This window comes from Doryrhamphus excisus, chromosome 15 (assembly GCF_030265055.1).
Source record: "Doryrhamphus excisus isolate RoL2022-K1 chromosome 15, RoL_Dexc_1.0, whole genome shotgun sequence".
Classification (NCBI taxonomy): Eukaryota; Metazoa; Chordata; class Actinopteri; order Syngnathiformes; family Syngnathidae; genus Doryrhamphus; species Doryrhamphus excisus.
In genome coordinates, this window is record NC_080480.1 from 3,712,861 (window position 1) to 3,729,767 (window position 16,907).

Consider the following 16,907-nt stretch of genomic DNA (forward strand, 5'->3'; position numbering starts at 1 on the left):
CATTCCACATCAGAAAACTGCAATTTAAGGGACTTGAAAAAAAAGTTGGGAAAAAAAAAACCAAGGCTAACCCCTTACGTTTTTTCCAAAAATCGACACCTGAAAAAACTGGTATTTTTTTGCATTTATGGGTCCTTACGGGACCCCCGATGATGGTGTGGGAGGTTTCCACTTCATTCCACATCAGAAAACTGCAATTTAAAGGACTTGAAAAAAAAGTTGGAAAAAAAAAAAACCAAGGCTAACCCCTTACGTTTTTTCCAAAAATCGACACCTGAAAAGATTTTTCTTTTTTTGCATTTATGGGTCCTTACAGGACCCCCGATGATGGTGTGGGAGGTTTCCACTTCATTCCACATCAGAAAACTGCAATTTAAGGGACTTGAAAAAAAAGTTGGGAAAAAAAAAACCAAGGCTAACCCCTTACGTTTTTTCCAAAAATCGACACCTGAAAAAAATTGTCTTTTTTTGCATTTATGGGTCCTTACGGGACCCCCGATGATGGTGTGGGAGGTTTCCACTTCATTCCACATCAGAAAACTGCAATTTAAAGGACTTGAAAAAAAAGTTGGGAAAAAAAAAAAACAAAGGCTAACCCCTTACGTTTTTCCAAAAATCGACACCTGAAAAAACTGGTATTTTTTTGCATTTATGGGTCCTTACGGGACCCCCGATGAGCGTGTGGGAGGTTTCCACTTCATTCCACATCAGAAAACTGCAATTTAAAGGACTTGAAAAAAAAGTTGGGAAAAAATTACCAAGGCTAACCCCTTACGTTTTTTCCAAAAATCGACACCTGAAAAAATTTGTCTTTTTTTGCATTTATGGGTCCTTACAGGACCCCCGATGATGGTGTGGGAGGTTTCCACTTCATTCCACATCAGAAAACTGCAATTTAAAGGACTTGAAAAAAAAGTTGGGAAAAAAAAAACCAAGGCTAATCCCTTACGTTTTTTCCAAAAATCGACACCTGAAAAAATTTGTCTTTTTTTGCATTTATGGGTCCTTCCGGGACCCCCGATGATGGTGTGGGAGGTTTCCACTTCATTCCACATCAGAAAACTGCAATTTAAAGGACTTGAAAAAAAAGTTGGGAAAAAAAAAACCAAGGCTAACCCCTTACGTTTTTTCCAAAAATCGACACCTGAAAAAACTGGTATTTTTTTGCATTTATGAGTCCTTAAGGGACCCCCGATGAGCGTGTGGGAGGTTTCCACTTCATTCCACATCAGAAAACTGCAATTTAAAGGACTTGAAAAAAAAGTTGGGAAAAAAAAAACCAAGGCTAACCCCTTACGTTTTTTCCAAAAATCGACACCTGAAAAAATTTGTCTTTTTTTGCATTTATGGGTCCTTACAGGACCCCCGATGATGGTGTGGGAGGTTTCCACTTCATTCCACATCAGAAAACTGCAATTTAAAGGACTTGAAAAAAAAGTTGGAAAAAAAAAAAACCAAGGCTAACCCCTTACGTTTTTTCCAAAAATCGACACCTGAAAAAATTCGTCTTTTTTTGCATTTATGGGTCCTTACAGGACCCCCGATGATGGTGTGGGAGGTTTCCACTTCATTCCACATCAGAAAACTGCAATTTAAAGGACTTGAAAAAAAAGTTGGGAAAAAAAAACCCAAGGCTAACCCCTTACGTTTTTTCCAAAAATCGACACCTGAAAAAACTGGTATTTTTTTGCATTTATGGGTCCTTACGGGACCCCCGATGAGCGTGTGGGAGGTTTCCACTTCATTCCACATCAGAAAACTGCAATTTAAAGGACTTGAAAAAAAAGTTGGGAAAAAAAAAACCAAGGCTAACCCCTTACGTTTTTTCCAAAAATCGACACCTGAAAAAATTTGTCTTTTTTTGCATTTATGGGTCCTTACAGGACCCCCGATGATGGTGTGGGAGGTTTCCACTTCATTCCACATCAGAAAACTGCAATTTAAGGGACTTGAAAAAAAAGTTGGGAAAAAAAAAACCAAGGCTAACCCCTTACGTTTTTTCCAAAAATCGACACCTGAAAAAACTGGTATTTTTTTGCATTTATGGGTCCTTACGGGACCCCCGATGAGCGTGTGGGAGGTTTCCACTTCATTCCACATCAGAAAACTGCAATTTAAGGGACTTGAAAAAAAGTTGGGAAAAAAAAAACCAAGGCTAACCCCTTACGTTTTTTCCAAAAATCGACACCTGAAAAAAATTGTCTTTTTTTGCATTTATGGGTCCTTACGGGACCCCCGATGATGGTGTGGGAGGTTTCCACTTCATTCCACATCAGAAAACTGCAATTTAAGGGACTTGAAAAAAAAGTTGGGAAAAAAAAAACCAAGGCTAACCCCTTACGTTTTTTCCAAAAATCGACACCTGAAAAAACTGGTATTTTTTTGCATTTATGGGTCCTTACGGGACCCCCGATGAGCGTGTGGGAGGTTTCCACTTCATTCCACATCAGAAAACTGCAATTTAAGGGACTTGAAAAAAAGTTGGGAAAAAAAAAACCAAGGCTAACCCCTTACGTTTTTTCCAAAAATCGACACCTGAAAAAACTGGTATTTTTTTGCATTTATGGGTCCTTACGGGACCCCCGATGAGCGTGTGGGAGGTTTCCACTTCATTCCACATCAGAAAACTGCAATTTAAGGGACTTGAAAAAAAGTTGGGAAAAAAAAAAACAAGGCTAACCCCTTACGTTTTTTCCAAAAATCGACACCTGAAAAAAATTGTCTTTTTTTGCATTTATGGGTCCTTACGGGACCCCCGATGATGGTGTGGGAGGTTTCCACTTCATTCCACATCAGAAAACTGCAATTTAAGGGACTTGAAAAAAAAGTTGGGAAAAAAAAAACCAAGGCTAACCCCTTACGTTTTTTCCAAAAATCGACACCTGAAAAAATTTGGTTTTTTTTGCATTTATGGGTCCTTACAGGACCCCCGATGATGGTGTGGGAGGTTTCCACTTCATTCCACATCAGAAAACTGCAATTTAAAGGACTTGAAAAAAAAGTTGGGAAAAAAAAAACCAAGGCTAACCCCTTACGTTTTTTCCAAAAATCGACACCTGAAAAAACTGGTATTTTTTTGCATTTATGGGTCCTTCCGGGACCCCCGATGATGGTGTGGGAGGTTTCCACTTCATTCCACATCAGAAAACTGCAATTTAAAGGACTTGAAAAAAAAGTTGGGGAAAAAAAAAAAACAAGGCTAACCCCTTACGTTTTTTCCAAAAATCGACACCTGAAAAAATTTGTCTTTTTTTGCATTTATGGGTCCTTACAGGACCCCCGATGATGGTGTGGGAGGTTTCCACTTCATTCCACATCAGAAAACTGCAATTTAAAGGACTTGAAAAAAAAGTTGGGAAAAAAAAACCCAAGGCTAACCCCTTACGTTTTTTCCAAAAATCGACACCTGAAAAAAATTGTCTTTTTTTGCATTTATGGGTCCTTCCGGGACCCTCGATGAGCGTGTGGGAGGTTTCCACTTCATTCCACATCAGAAAACTGCAATTTAAAGGACTTGAAAAAAAAGTTGGGAAAAAAAAAAAACAAAGGCTAACCCCTTACGTTTTTTCCAAAAATCGACACCTGAAAAAAATTGTCTTTTTTTGCATTTATGGGTCCTTCCGGGACCCTCGATGAGCGTGTGGGAGGTTTCCACTTCATTCCACATCAGAAAACTGCAATTTAAAGGACTTGAAAAAAAAGTTGGGAAAAAAAAAAAACAAAGGCTAACCCCTTTTGTTTTTTCCAAAAATCGACACCTGAAAAAAATTGTCTTTTTTTGCATTTATGGGTCCTTCCGGGACCCCCGATGAGCGTGTGGGAGGTTTCCACTTCATTCCACATCAGAAAACTGCAATTTCAAAGAGTTGAAAAAGTTGAAAAAAAACCTTAGGCTTACGTTTTTTTTTCCCAAAAATCAACACCTCAAAAATATGGTGGTTTTTTTGCATTTCTGGGTCCTTCTGCGAACACAATAATACTTTTATGATTTTATAACAAATGAATTCACTTCAGTGTACATTATTTTCCATTGGGAGCAATTGTTTTTAAATGAGATAAATGCCTCATAGACTGAATTGTATTTGACTTTGGTGATACAGTAGATAAAAGTACGTATTTGAGTATTATATATTTTTTTTATGTCAATGAGCAACCCCAGTACAAAATAAATAAATAGTCATTTTTGTTGTATATGATTGAAAAATAGCATTGTCATCTTCAAAAGTCACCCTCCTCCTCCCTAATTTGCACACTGACCTTGTCCCTCCCTCTCTCTCTCTCTGCACTCCGCTCTTGTTTGCGTGCGCGTTCCCGCGAGCGCAGCCACGCATTTGGGGGCTCGGCCCTACGTAATGGCGTCGGAGGCGCGCGCGCGACTTAAAGCAACGCGTCGTCCCGTGTTGATGTGTCGCAGATTTGAAAAAGTGAGCCAGGAGGACACTCTGCAGGACGCCGACCACGCAGCCAGCGACCTCGGGAGGGATTTGGGTCGCCGGAAGCAAGACTTTATTGTTCCGGACTTTTATTCTTTATTCCCGCCCTTCTATTTCCCCCCCACCAGCCTGGTTGTTTTAGCGCGGGCATGGAGCTGTCATCCATCGGAGACCAAGTGTTCGCAGTGGAGTCCATCACTAAGAAGAGAGTCCGAAAGGTGAGCGACGACACTTTCATCCACTCCGCGGAAACTTACATAACTTATTTTTCCATCTGCTTTTCCACCACCAGTGGAGGAGTGTAGCGTCCACGGTGGACACAAACAAGGCCACGCACTTGTCATTTTACTCCTGCGCGTAATCGCATATAAAGTATTTTTTATTACTAGAAGAGTAAAGTTAAGATGCATGTTTGTATAGGATCCCACGCAGATGTAGTGCACTGTGATGGAGAGGGGTGTGCGTGGCGTGATGGTGTCCGATCGGCACTCACATTATTATTATTTTATTATTATTAACGGCATATCTCAATATATATATATTTATAAAAGTTATTACACGATTACAACGTACGTCAGGTTCCAATTGTTCCACAATGACGTGACTGTTGCGCAACACGCAGCACGTTGTTTACGCCTTCCCGTGGCCCCGCCTATCAGAGCACACGGTGTACGCTTCTATAGAAGTGTGCGTGCGTGGAGTGGAGAGGGGGGAAAAAAAGCGCCCGGCTCGTGTGACCATGTGACGTCATGTCAAATAAAGAATGGGGACGCTTACTGACGTCATTCCTCCGAAGGGTGGGGAGTAGGGGGGAGAAAAATACAGCCCACTTGCACGTGCACGTACTGTAAGTACATTATGTACACAATCAAACATGGTGTTAATGTATACCTGTTTAGGACATAAATCGACTTTTAAGTTCATTTCTTTTATGAACTACAAAAAATATTTATGTTGTACTAAAATACTGCAAGTGTGTTAACAGTAGCGGTAGTGTTAGATTTATAAGATTAGCGTAGTAGTTTACAAACTTTTCACAGTCCTGACATAACTATTTTTAGATATTCATTCATTCATTTTATCCTCGCGGGGGTGCTGGAGCCTATCCCAGCTGTCTTGGGGCAAGAGGTGGGGTACACCCTGGACTGGTGGCCAGCCAGCCAATCACAGGGCACATATAGACAAACAACCATTCACACTCACATTCATACCTATGGACAATTTGGAGTTGCTAATTAACCTAGCATGCATGTTGTTGGAATAATTTTACTTTATTTTAGTTTTATTGTGTGCAAGATTCATTGCTTTACGCCTTACTGCTTATCCTCATGAGGGTCATTGGAATGCTGGAGCCTATCCCAGCTGTCTTCCGGTGAGAGAGAGGCGGGGTACACCCTGGACTGGTGGCCAGCCAATCACAGGGCACATATAGACAAACAACCATTCACACTCACATTCATACCTATGGACAATTTGGAGTCCGCTAATTAACCTAGCATGTTTTTGGAATGTGGGAGGAAACCGGAGAACATGCAAACTCCACACAGAGATGGCAGAGGGTGGAATTGAACCCTGGTCTCCTATAGCTGTGAGGGCTATGCGCTAACCACTCGACCACCGTGCAGCCCTTTTTAGATATTAAATTCATTATTATATAATTGATTACCTTGGAAAAGGACATCTTGTCCTATTTAACTGCCATGTCATGAATGTAACATATGTATTAATACAAGTCCATATGGATTATGAATATATGAAATATAATATGTGTATTGTATATATTGATGTGTCCGTTTCTTGCACTGTGCAGGGTAACGTGGAGTACCTACTGAAGTGGCAGGGATGGCCCCCAAAGTGAGTCAGCGCTGAGTCATCATCCAATGACTTCATCCCGTTTCCAGCATGGTCACCATGATGATGATGATGATGATGATGATTGATGTTCATGTGTGTTCATGTTGGTAGGTACAGCACTTGGGAACCAGAGGACAATATTCTGGACCCTTGTTTGGTCCATGCCTATGAAGAGAAGTAAGTGTGGTTGTTTTTTGGGTCATGTACGGTTGGCTAACTGTTGTTGTGGGTCACTCACTTTGTTTGTTTTTTTTCTCGTCTCTTTCGGTGGCAGTCAGGAGAAGATCCGAGCTCTGGCCTATCGCAGGAAAGGTCTCCGACCCAGAAGTCTGGTCCTGAGGGTAGAGTATCTATCTTGTTTATTCCTGTACAAATGTATACTCACACTGTAAGCGTCTAGCTTTAACACTCAAGGACATTTTAGAAGATACAGATAAAAACAGTAACGGATAAAATCAACATTTAAGGAATAAATGAAGGACAGTGTGAGGCGTGAGCTTGTGGATGGCCTTGAAAGTACAGGACAGCAATTAAAAGAGTTAAAAAAAAAAAGTTGAAAAAAAAAACGAAAGGCTAACCCCTTACTTTTTTTTTCCAAAAATCAACACCTCAAAAATATGGTGGTTTTTTTGCATTTTTGGGTCCTTCCGGGACCCCCGATGAGGATGTGTGAGGTTTCCACTTCATTCCACATCAGAAAACTGCAATTTAAGAGTTGAAAAAAAACTTTAAAAAAAACTTTTTTTCCAAAAATCAACACCTGAAAAATATGGTGTTTTTTTTGCATTTCTGGGTCCTGCCGGGACCCCCGATGAGGGTGTGGGAGGTTTCCACTTCATTCCACATCAGAAAACTGCAATTTAAGAGTTGAAAAAAAGTAAAAAAAAAAAACAAAAACAAAAAACAAAGGCTAACCCCTTACCATTTTTTCCAAAAATCAACACCTTGAAAAATTTGTCTTTTTTTGCATTTATGGGTCCTTCCGGGACCCCCAATGAGGGTGTGGGAGGTTTCCACTTCATTCCACATCAGAAAACTGCAATTTCAAAGAGTTGAAAAAAGGCTGAAAAAAAACCAAAGGCTAACCCCTTACGTTTTTTTTCCAAAAATCAACACCTCAAAAATATGGTGGGTTTTTTTTTTTTTTCATTTCTGGGTCTTTCCGGGACCCCTGATGAGGGTGTGGGAGGCTTCCACTTCATTCCACAGCAGAAAACTGCAAATGAAAAGAGTTGAAAAAAAAGTTGAAAAAAAACGAAAGCCTAACCCTTTACCATTTTTCCCAAAAATCAGCACCCAAAAAAAATGTAATTTTCTGCATTTTTGGGTCCCGTTAGCACCCCCGATAAGGGTGTGGTAGGTTTCCGCTTCATTCCACAGCAGAAGACTACAGTTGAAAAAAGTTGGAAAAAAAAAAGAGCTGTAATAGTGGATGCGGTAAGAAGGCAGAACGCGGACTAGAAAGGCTCATCAAGGAAGTTCAGAGTTAAATAAGTGTCATATTTTGGAGTATCAATCAAGAGCATTGTTGTTATTGTATTGTATTGGATCTCATCAGATCATGAAGGTACCTGAGGTCTCATTTCTGGTTCTCCTTCCAGAACCTCTTCGCCATGGACCTCCGGAGTGCCCACAAGCCTGCAGACAAACCTCCGCCCAGGCTGCGTCTCTCACTCACCCGATCCATGAGCACAGATGTGGACAACGGCGAGCGTGGAGGCCCGTACTGTCGCTCGGCGAGGAGGCGAAACAAGCAGCAGATTTCCAAGCGTAGATCGCTCGCTCGGCCGAACAGGCAGAAGGTGGCGGACTGGGAAGACACAAGCGAAGAAGAGAAGCAAGAGTCGGAAAGCACTGCAGAAGAGCGACGTGAAGACAGCTTATATGGTTTGTTTTTGACCGTGAATATGACATTTGACCTCTAAAAGGTGGTTTCTAAATATCTTTTTACCCTTTGAAGGTCCGTCGGAGTGCAGCTCGCCGCCGGCGCTGGAGCGACACGACTTGGAGATGGAGGCGATGGAGGAAAGCGCAGACGTCGTGTGCGACCAATTGTGTGAGGACACTGCCTCAAGGTCGGACGACGGAGCAGGAGACGCGGTTACCACGGGCAACCACGTGTGCGGGGACACAGGTGAAGAGGGGGCGGCGTCACAGCCGGAGAGTCCCGGCGTGCGCTCGGTGATCGCGAGCGTCGAGACGGCGAGTGATAATCAGTGCGTTACCACGACAACGGAAGGCGGTTCGGAGCATTTCGGGAAGGTGATCGTGACAAAAGTGACCATCAACTCGCTGACGGTGACTTTTAAGGAGGCCGCCGAGGCGGAGGGCTTCTTTAGCGGATGTTAGCGGACTTGCTAACTGATGTAAATACTCATGTTTACAAAGATACACTCCTTTTCCTGCTGAGAAGACATTATTGCCTTTGACTTTAAAAGTGATTTTTATTATTGTGGCTTTTACTAGGCAACCAGAATGTCCACAAAAATGGCTAAAAAGAGGCAGACGGCAAAGACAGCAGTCAAATAAACACACTACTACTTCCATGCAGCTACTTTTTACTCAGTGCTTTCCAGCATCCTAATCTGATACTGTATCTTCTCTCGGGGGCCCTCTTTCCATCGGCCCTCTTTTTTTCTTATGAATACCTTTTTGTGCAGACATCGCCTTTCCGGAGTCAAGTTTATTTCTGTCCCACCAGAAATAAAACAAAAAAGACTAAATAAAACAATGACTGCTGCTGCTGCTCAGATGAAGTTCTTGCATTTGAAGGAAGAAGGATGCACAAAAAAAGAAGTAATGTTGTGTTTGCTGTCTGTTTTGTCCGTTTTAAGTCCTATAAATGCTACTTGGTTCTATTTTTGTATCACCAGTTGATAGTCCACTCTTTACACTACTAGCCTTTGTGCTCGTCAAAAGGAGGATGATATCGTTTTACACTGCTGCTGTTAACGCTTTGTAGGATCATGTACGCCAGGAGTACATTAGATGGGACAGTAGTGAGCCTTTGTTATTTATTGCATGTCACGTGTATAAGCTAAACTAACTTATGTGTCTGAGATCGTTTATTTCGACTGCATTTCCGGTAATGATGTAATAAAATAACTATTTGGTTAATAAAAGTTGGTTTATGTACAACCTTTAACCTTTCTAGGTACATGTTTTTTTCAAAGAAATTCTAAAGTTAGAACTACTTAAGTTTGGATATTTGAACTATATTAATCATAATAAATCATCATCTCATACATAATCTCTATATAATGGAGAATCTGTGCCTGGGCACATGTATTAGTGTTAGTAAGCAATATAATCTAGTAAAATCTAGGAGAGTCTGAGCAGATAAAGCTATAGGCTGGCCACAATAAAAGGTCACTCCAAGAAGCGCTAACAACACTTTTGTTGAGCTGATATTTTTGTTGTGGGTAAAATCCAGGAGGGTCTGAGAATATAAGTCTATAGGCTGGCCACAATAAAAGGTCACTCCAAGAAGTGCCAACAGCACTTTTGTTGTAGACCTTCATTTTTTGTTGTGTGTAAAATCCGTGTAAAATCCAGGAGGGTCTGAGAATATAAATCTATAGGCTGGCCACAATAAAAGGTCACTCCAAGAAGCGCTAACCACACTTGTGTGTGTCAAATCCATGAGGGTCTGAGCATATAAGTCAAAAGGCTGGCCACAATAAAAGGTCACTCCAAGAAGCGCTAACAACATTTTGTTGTGGAGCTGAGGTTTTTGTTGTGTGTAAAATCCAGAAGGGTCTGAGAATATAAAAGTCTATAGGCTGGCCACAATAAAAGGTCACTCCAAGAAGAGCTAACAACACTTTTGTTGAAGACCTTTGTTTTTTTGTTGTGTGTAAAATCCAGGAGGGTCTTAGCCGATAAATCTAGAGACTGGCCACAATAAAAGGTCCCTCCAAGAAGCGCCAACAACACTTTTGTTGTGGAGCTGATATTTTTGTTGCGTGTAAAATCTAAGAGGGTCTGAGACAATAAATCTATAGGCTGGCCACAATAAAAGGTCACTCCAAGAAGCGCCTACAACATTTTTGTTGTGTGTAAAATCCAGGAGGATCTGAGCATATAAGTCTATAGGCTGGCCACAATAAAAGGTCACTCCAAGAAGCGCTAACAACAATTTTGTTGTGGAGCTTATATTTTGTTGCATGTAAAATCTAGGAGAGTCTGAGCCGATAAATCTATAGGCTGGCCACAATAAAAGGTCACTTCAAGAAGCGCCAACAACACTTTTGTTGTGGAGCTGATATTTTTGTTGTGTGTAAAATCCAGGAGAATCTGAGCATATAATGTCTGTCCACAATAAAAGGTTACCCCAAGAAGCGCTAACAACACTTTTGTTGTGGAGCTTAATTTTTTTTTGTTGTGTGTCAAATCCAGGAGGGTCTGAGCATATAAATCTAAAGGCTGGCCACAATAAAAGGTAACTCTAAGAAGCGCTAACACTTTTGTTGTAGAGCTTAATTTTTTGTCGTGTATAAAATCCAGGACGGTCCGAGGATATAAGTCTATAGGCTGGCCACAATAAAAGGCCACTCTAAGAAGCGCAAATTTTGTTTGTTTGTTTTGTTGAATGTAATTTCCATGAGGGTCTTAGCATGCGTGTAAGTAGTAACTATTGTAATTGATAGTTAGATATTGTACATGATAAAATAAAACCAAGGTCTGTTAACTTTTTACTACAAATGAGGCCAAAAGAATATTCAGTCAGCATTTATACATGTCTTTCATGTATCTCCACTAGAGGGCGCTTTCTTCTAAAGAAAACAAATGAAAATCAGCCAAATGACTACTGTAGTGTCAACCTATTAAAGAAGCCTCAATGATCCTACTTGATCTACAAGTGGAAGTGGAAACGGCCATCAGACAGCAGGTGACTTGTCAGTGGATTTCAGTTCAAGGATTACAGGATTAAATTAACGCTTAAATACTTGAAGCGCAAGGCTGCGTTTGGTTTCCATGATGCTCGTGCGTTTACACTCAAAAGGTCATTCTAAAAAGCCCTTAATGTACTGTAAATGATTTTAGTCATTAAAATGGCAACAGTGTACCGGTATGACTAAGTGTTTACGTTGTTTCTAACTTAACAGGATCTGAGACATTGGTTGACCTAATAATGTGGTGACTTTCACTTTCAAGCCGTTCTTCAACCGCAGACAGCGGTTGTGCGTCAACTTTGGTAAATCATCACAGTGAACGTGTATTACAATTAAAAATACCGCTGTTTTGGAAATAAATGTGTTTCCTTTATTTCTAGGCAGTTAGTTGGGAGTCAATGGTGGTTGGCTGTGGGCTGTGCTCAGTAAAGTCATTTTAATTAGGAAAAAATTACTAAAGTTAATGCCATGTGTTCTCAAGTACAAACAGGAAGTGGAAAATGTTAGGGTAAAGCACCCTAACCTAGAGGCAGTTTGCGTCACTTTCACAATCAGACACATACATTCACACTCAGTATGTTTGTGCAATATTTTGGAAATTAAAGTGAATAATAATAATAATAATAGGTAGTCGCTCATATTCACTGTCGGACATAATGAAAATAATGCTTCTAACATGTCTTGTTGCGTTCTTACACCAAATCTGTTTATCAAAATTAATTCCATAGTCAAGTTTGAGATGAATTTCAGGCCTGAATCGCCTTCTTTGAGGAGCATCGTTGGACATTTTTGTAGGTATATTTCTGCTTTTCATTATTTTTGAGTTCCAACAATAGTATAAATTGTGTTTGTTTTTCCTCACCGCTTACATACTGGGATCCACTCAACTACAGCGACAGGGTTAGCAAACTTTTTGAGGTTTTTGTTGTTTCCTGAACTTTTTCTCTCTGTGGTGATGGACTAATCTTAGTAATTGCGTTCAGAAATACTTATTTAAACAGTTTCCACATACAAGAATGGAAAAGTATGTGTCAATTTTGCATTGCATTGTATAGTAACAACTATGCTTGTTTACCCATCTCTTAGAGGCAGCGACAACTGGATGTGATGTCACATGAAATCCAGTAATAAGTAATGGCAGTGCCCCCATGTGGCTACTTTTTGCCTACCTAATGATTATTGATTATTTCAAACATTTATGTATGTGTGTCAAAAATCCATACAGAAACGTCACCAGCCTTTTACCATTTAGTCTGAATGAGTCATCAGTGCAAAGTGCGGCAACACGCCACTTACTGTAGCAACAAATGTTTTTGTTTTTTTGCCAAAATAAAAAATAATAATCGAATGCTGCTAGTTACAAGAAAAGTGGTCTTCAAAAAAAAATAAAAGTTCACATTAAATGGACAAATACATTGGAGGTGGTGTTACCTACCTGACATAAGGGAGGGGCTTGGTTTGTGTGTGTGTGTGTGTGTGTGTGTGTGTGTGTGTATGCGTGTGCTGCTATAGTATCATACAACGTCTCTGAGTGTTCTTCTTGCTCTTCTTGTTGCTGCGGTTGGTCTCCTTGTATCTTCTGATCTCCCGTACTAGTGAGTAGAACGCTTCCTCCACGCCCTGACGACAAGACATTGTTTCAATCTCAGTTGTACATACAGATATATACACAAACACACTATATTAAATATATATACATAGTAATTAAAATTATGAAAAAAGTATTAATACATTATTTGTATTTTTTAAAATACTTTTTAAAGACAAAACTAAAAAATATTGAAATAAGACAAAAATATATATTTTTTAAATATTTATATTATTGTATATTTATATTGTATATTATATATATATATATATATATATATATATATACATACATATACACACACACATATAATTTAAAAAATATATTTTTGTCTTATTTCAATATTTAAAAGTTTTGTCTTTAAAAGTATAACAAAAAATAAAATACAAATAATGTATTAATACTTTTATTCATAATTTGAATTACCATTTATATATATTTTAATTGTTTTTTACATTTCAAAACATTTTTGGAAAATATTAATCTAAAAAATATTTTTAAATTATATTATTTCAAAATTAAAATACAAATACATTTTTAAAACATGTATTAAATATTTATATTCAAAATATAATTGGCATAAATGACATATGTAGCACCCACTGTAGGCTGTGCTCAAAATGCTTTGGGAGACGTGTTTGTGTCCATGTCCCACAAACCACAGATATCCTAAAAAAAAAAGTTTACGCATGCGGCCATCTTTGCCACCACACCTACCTGTCTGGTTTTGGCTGAGGTCTCCACAAAGGGCACGCCGTAACTTCGGGCCAGTTCCTGCGCTTGTCGCGTCTCCACCGAGCGCGAGCTCAGGTCGCTCTTGTTGCCCACCAGCACCATGGGGACACTGTCGCTGTCCTTCACCCTGTTGATCTGCTCTCTGGGGGCAAGACAGATGAAGCCACTGACAGTCAAGCTCAACCCAACTCCATCCATGCTGGTTGCAGTCAAGTAGTGCACCAGATTTTGCCACAAATGCTTAAAAACACAACTAATCGAACAGGATCTGGTCACATGACCTGTATTATTGTCTGTACGCTTCTATAAGCGTCTCTGACAGCCCCTGTTTGAGCAATTTCCTAAAAGATATATAATAATTAAACAAAGAAATCCAAATATAACCCAAAAGACATTCAATCTAAACCCGTCTGTGTCAGTTCCGACACTTTAAATTAGTTTCAATTCAATGATCACAAGAATAAAGAAAAACCTGAGCGGGTTTTGTTCTATTTTGGTGTCTTTTGCTTGAGAACTAGTACATATGTTCCCTAAAACAACACACACACACACAATATCAAACACTAGTTCAAGTAAGAGTTCCGAGCAAGAGGAAGAACTTTCAAAACACTCAACGCTCCTTTGAGTGGATGATGTCATTAACGTACCGTGTACGAGCAATCCCTATTAGGTCTTAGTGGAAATGTGGCCTTCAAGTACCTGTTAGGGTTGTAAATCTCTGTTGATTCAATACGTATCTCGATATGATTAAAAAATATATATATCTTAAAAACAGAATCCTACGATTACGAGTCTTCAGTTCATGGTCTCAAACACGCGGGCCAAATGTGGCCCGCAGAACACTAGTTTGAGGCCCCCGCCTTATATATGAAAGTTTAATGTTAGTGCGTCCCTGCGCAAGTTTGATACGGATGCTGTATGGTATCATGTACCCAGAAAAAATTATTACGTTTGATTAATGTTCATGTTAAAGGTTAAATAACTGTTAATAGTTATCCTCCCTATCCGTGTGGAAGTGGTAAGTTTTTGGCTGTTTAAGTTTAAAGGAAATAACTCAAAGGCTACCGTTTAGGTCGCTAGCTTTCTAGTTTGCGAGTTAGCGTGTGTCTCAAGACCCTGCAGTTGCGCAATATGTTGTAAATAAAAAAAAAAGTATAAATGTGACTATAGTTGTGTTTTGTCATGTCTACTGGGCTCTAATAATGCTTTGTTCATTTTAATCTGAAAAAATAATTTGTCTACCCACCAACTATATGTGGTTTCTTAAGTTTTTATTATTTGCTGTTTTATTATTATATTTATGTATTTATTACTGATGGATTGATTTTCTTTATTCTTGATTTGTTTATTTATTTTTTATCTTATTTTGTGCAGAAAAATAAAAATTAAGATATTTGAGAACAGTGGAATGTTTTATCTTTTTTTTTTGATGCGGCCCAGCCTTGCCCAGACCCTAGCTCCAGTGGCCCCCAGGTAAATTGAGTTTGAGACCCCTGATATAAGGAATTATCGTTCCAGGAGGCTGCTAACGATGCAGCCGTATCTCGCATCTCGCATAGTACCTATAGAGGTGAACATCTTCAAAGGATTTGGTGTTGTTGATGGCGTACACGCAGAGGAAGCCCTCCCCCGTCCTCATGTACTGGTCCCTCATGGCGCTGTACTCCTCCTGACCTGCCGTGTCCAGGATGTCCAACAGACACGTCTCTCCGTCGATCACCACCTGCTTCCTGTAGGAGTCCTGCAAGGAAACACAAACACTGCAATTCACGCTTTGTGCTGCAATAAACTGAAATGTCAAAAAAACATTGCCAATAAATTGTATACTTTATGGCCCCCAAATGCAGTGCTACAAAAATATAACATTTACTACTGATTTTTAAATTTTTCTATAAATTAATGTACTGTCAAGTGAGTGAGCCAGCCATGTTTTGGACTTATTTATACCATTTCTACTCATTTCTATCAATAAAGTCCCCTGTGTCACATGACTTGAGTCATATTTCTTGTTTCACGTACAGTACAGTCAGTTAGTTACAAAGAGTTGTGGGATGAGTCAAACACTAACTAGTCACTAATACTAAGCCAAAAGATGCGTTTAGGCACAAACAAGCCAAAGAGTCAAGGCAAGATACAAAACCCGGAAATGGCCTTCCCACCTCAATGGTTGGATCATATTCGTCCACAAAGTGGTTCTGGATGAGTTGGATGGTTAGAGCACTCTTGCCCACGCCTCCTGCACCCACCACAACAAGCTTGTACTCCGTCATGCCTGCAAACTGCAAACAAAACAACAAAAATGTCAGCACAAACAATCGTCGTCGTCGTCGTTTGGTTGACCTGCAGGTGAAACTGATAGCATCTAATCTGATACACATTCGACATGGCGACCCTGATTTAACTTTTAACACTCTTGCACATTCTAGTTACGTCACTGTTGTCGTTAATGACTTGTGAAACAAAGTTTATATGGAAAAAAGGAAGAAAAGAAAACAAGACTTACCTTTAATAGCGTCTAAATTGATTAGCAGGTCACTAGCAAATGTATGAGATTAGCTTGCTACATAGCTTTAGCCTCTGGACTATTTCCTTCCCCAAAACCACACGAAGAAACACTTTGAGAAAAGTCGTCGAGGCTTCTTTTTGGCTCCAACTGAATATAAAAGACGTCGACAGTTACAAAAACTTCTGTACCTTAACTAGCTAAAAGTTGTGAATAAATAAAAGCCGGAATTTATAAAAATCCTCATTAAACCTCCATTGCGCTTCAAGCGGTCCAAATCATTGCGTTAATCCCCTCCTCAAACCTCCAATCAAAAGAGGGCTTTACAACAGACATCAAATTCGTCCAATCGTAGTAGAGATTCAAACTTCGATCCCACCTACTTTTAAATGAACTATCCAATCAGAAATTGTAATGATTTATAGTTAGGCGTGGTCTCTGGGGAACCCTGTAGACACTGGAACTTACCTCAGCGTTTATCAGTGCTGTAATATACACCGTATTTTGTAAGTATCACTATTAATTCATTGATTTTTTACCGCATATCCTCACTAGGGAGCTTATTCCATTAATTCAAAAATATTATTTCGCATACAAATTGCAGTCAACATTGATTTTGTAATTTAAATGTTGCTACAAAGTATTTACAGTCACAACACCAGTCTTGCCGATTTACGCTCATTTATCGCCCTCTAGTGGTCACTGTGCAGAACATACAGCATACACGCACACACACACACTGATCCACCATCATGACATTGTGACGTTCATGTTGCTGCCACACTCTCCCACTGAGTGCATCTGCTCTCTTATCTAATCTTTGCCTAAAATCACACAGATAATCCTGTGTCCATCTGTCCTTGAGAGAATGACACAAAATGAGAGGAAATGGCTATTGA

The 16,907-nt window shown here is 39.6% G+C and overlaps 2 protein-coding genes across 2 annotated transcripts; one reads left to right on the forward strand and one right to left on the reverse strand.

Annotated features, from left to right (window-relative positions):
• Positions 1–4,319: 4,319 nt before the first annotated feature.
• Positions 4,320–10,621, forward strand: cbx7a (chromobox homolog 7a). The gene is made up of 6 exons (XM_058050468.1): positions 4,320–4,651; positions 6,244–6,287; positions 6,399–6,464; positions 6,562–6,628; positions 7,889–8,174; positions 8,248–10,621. The coding sequence occupies exons 1-6, from the start codon at positions 4,583–4,585 to the stop codon at positions 8,634–8,636; spliced, it is 921 nt and encodes a 306-aa protein (XP_057906451.1). The 5' UTR covers positions 4,320–4,582; the 3' UTR covers positions 8,637–10,621.
• A 1,795-nt stretch (positions 10,622–12,416) lies between these two features.
• Positions 12,417–16,313, reverse strand: zgc:55558 (GTPase KRas). The gene is made up of 5 exons (XM_058048151.1): positions 16,009–16,313; positions 15,665–15,784; positions 15,068–15,246; positions 13,488–13,647; positions 12,417–12,802 (listed from the first exon to the last, which is right to left on the reverse strand). The coding sequence occupies exons 2-5, from the start codon at positions 15,773–15,775 to the stop codon at positions 12,689–12,691; spliced, it is 564 nt and encodes a 187-aa protein (XP_057904134.1). The 5' UTR covers positions 15,776–15,784; positions 16,009–16,313; the 3' UTR covers positions 12,417–12,688.
• Positions 16,314–16,907: the final 594 nt, after the last annotated feature.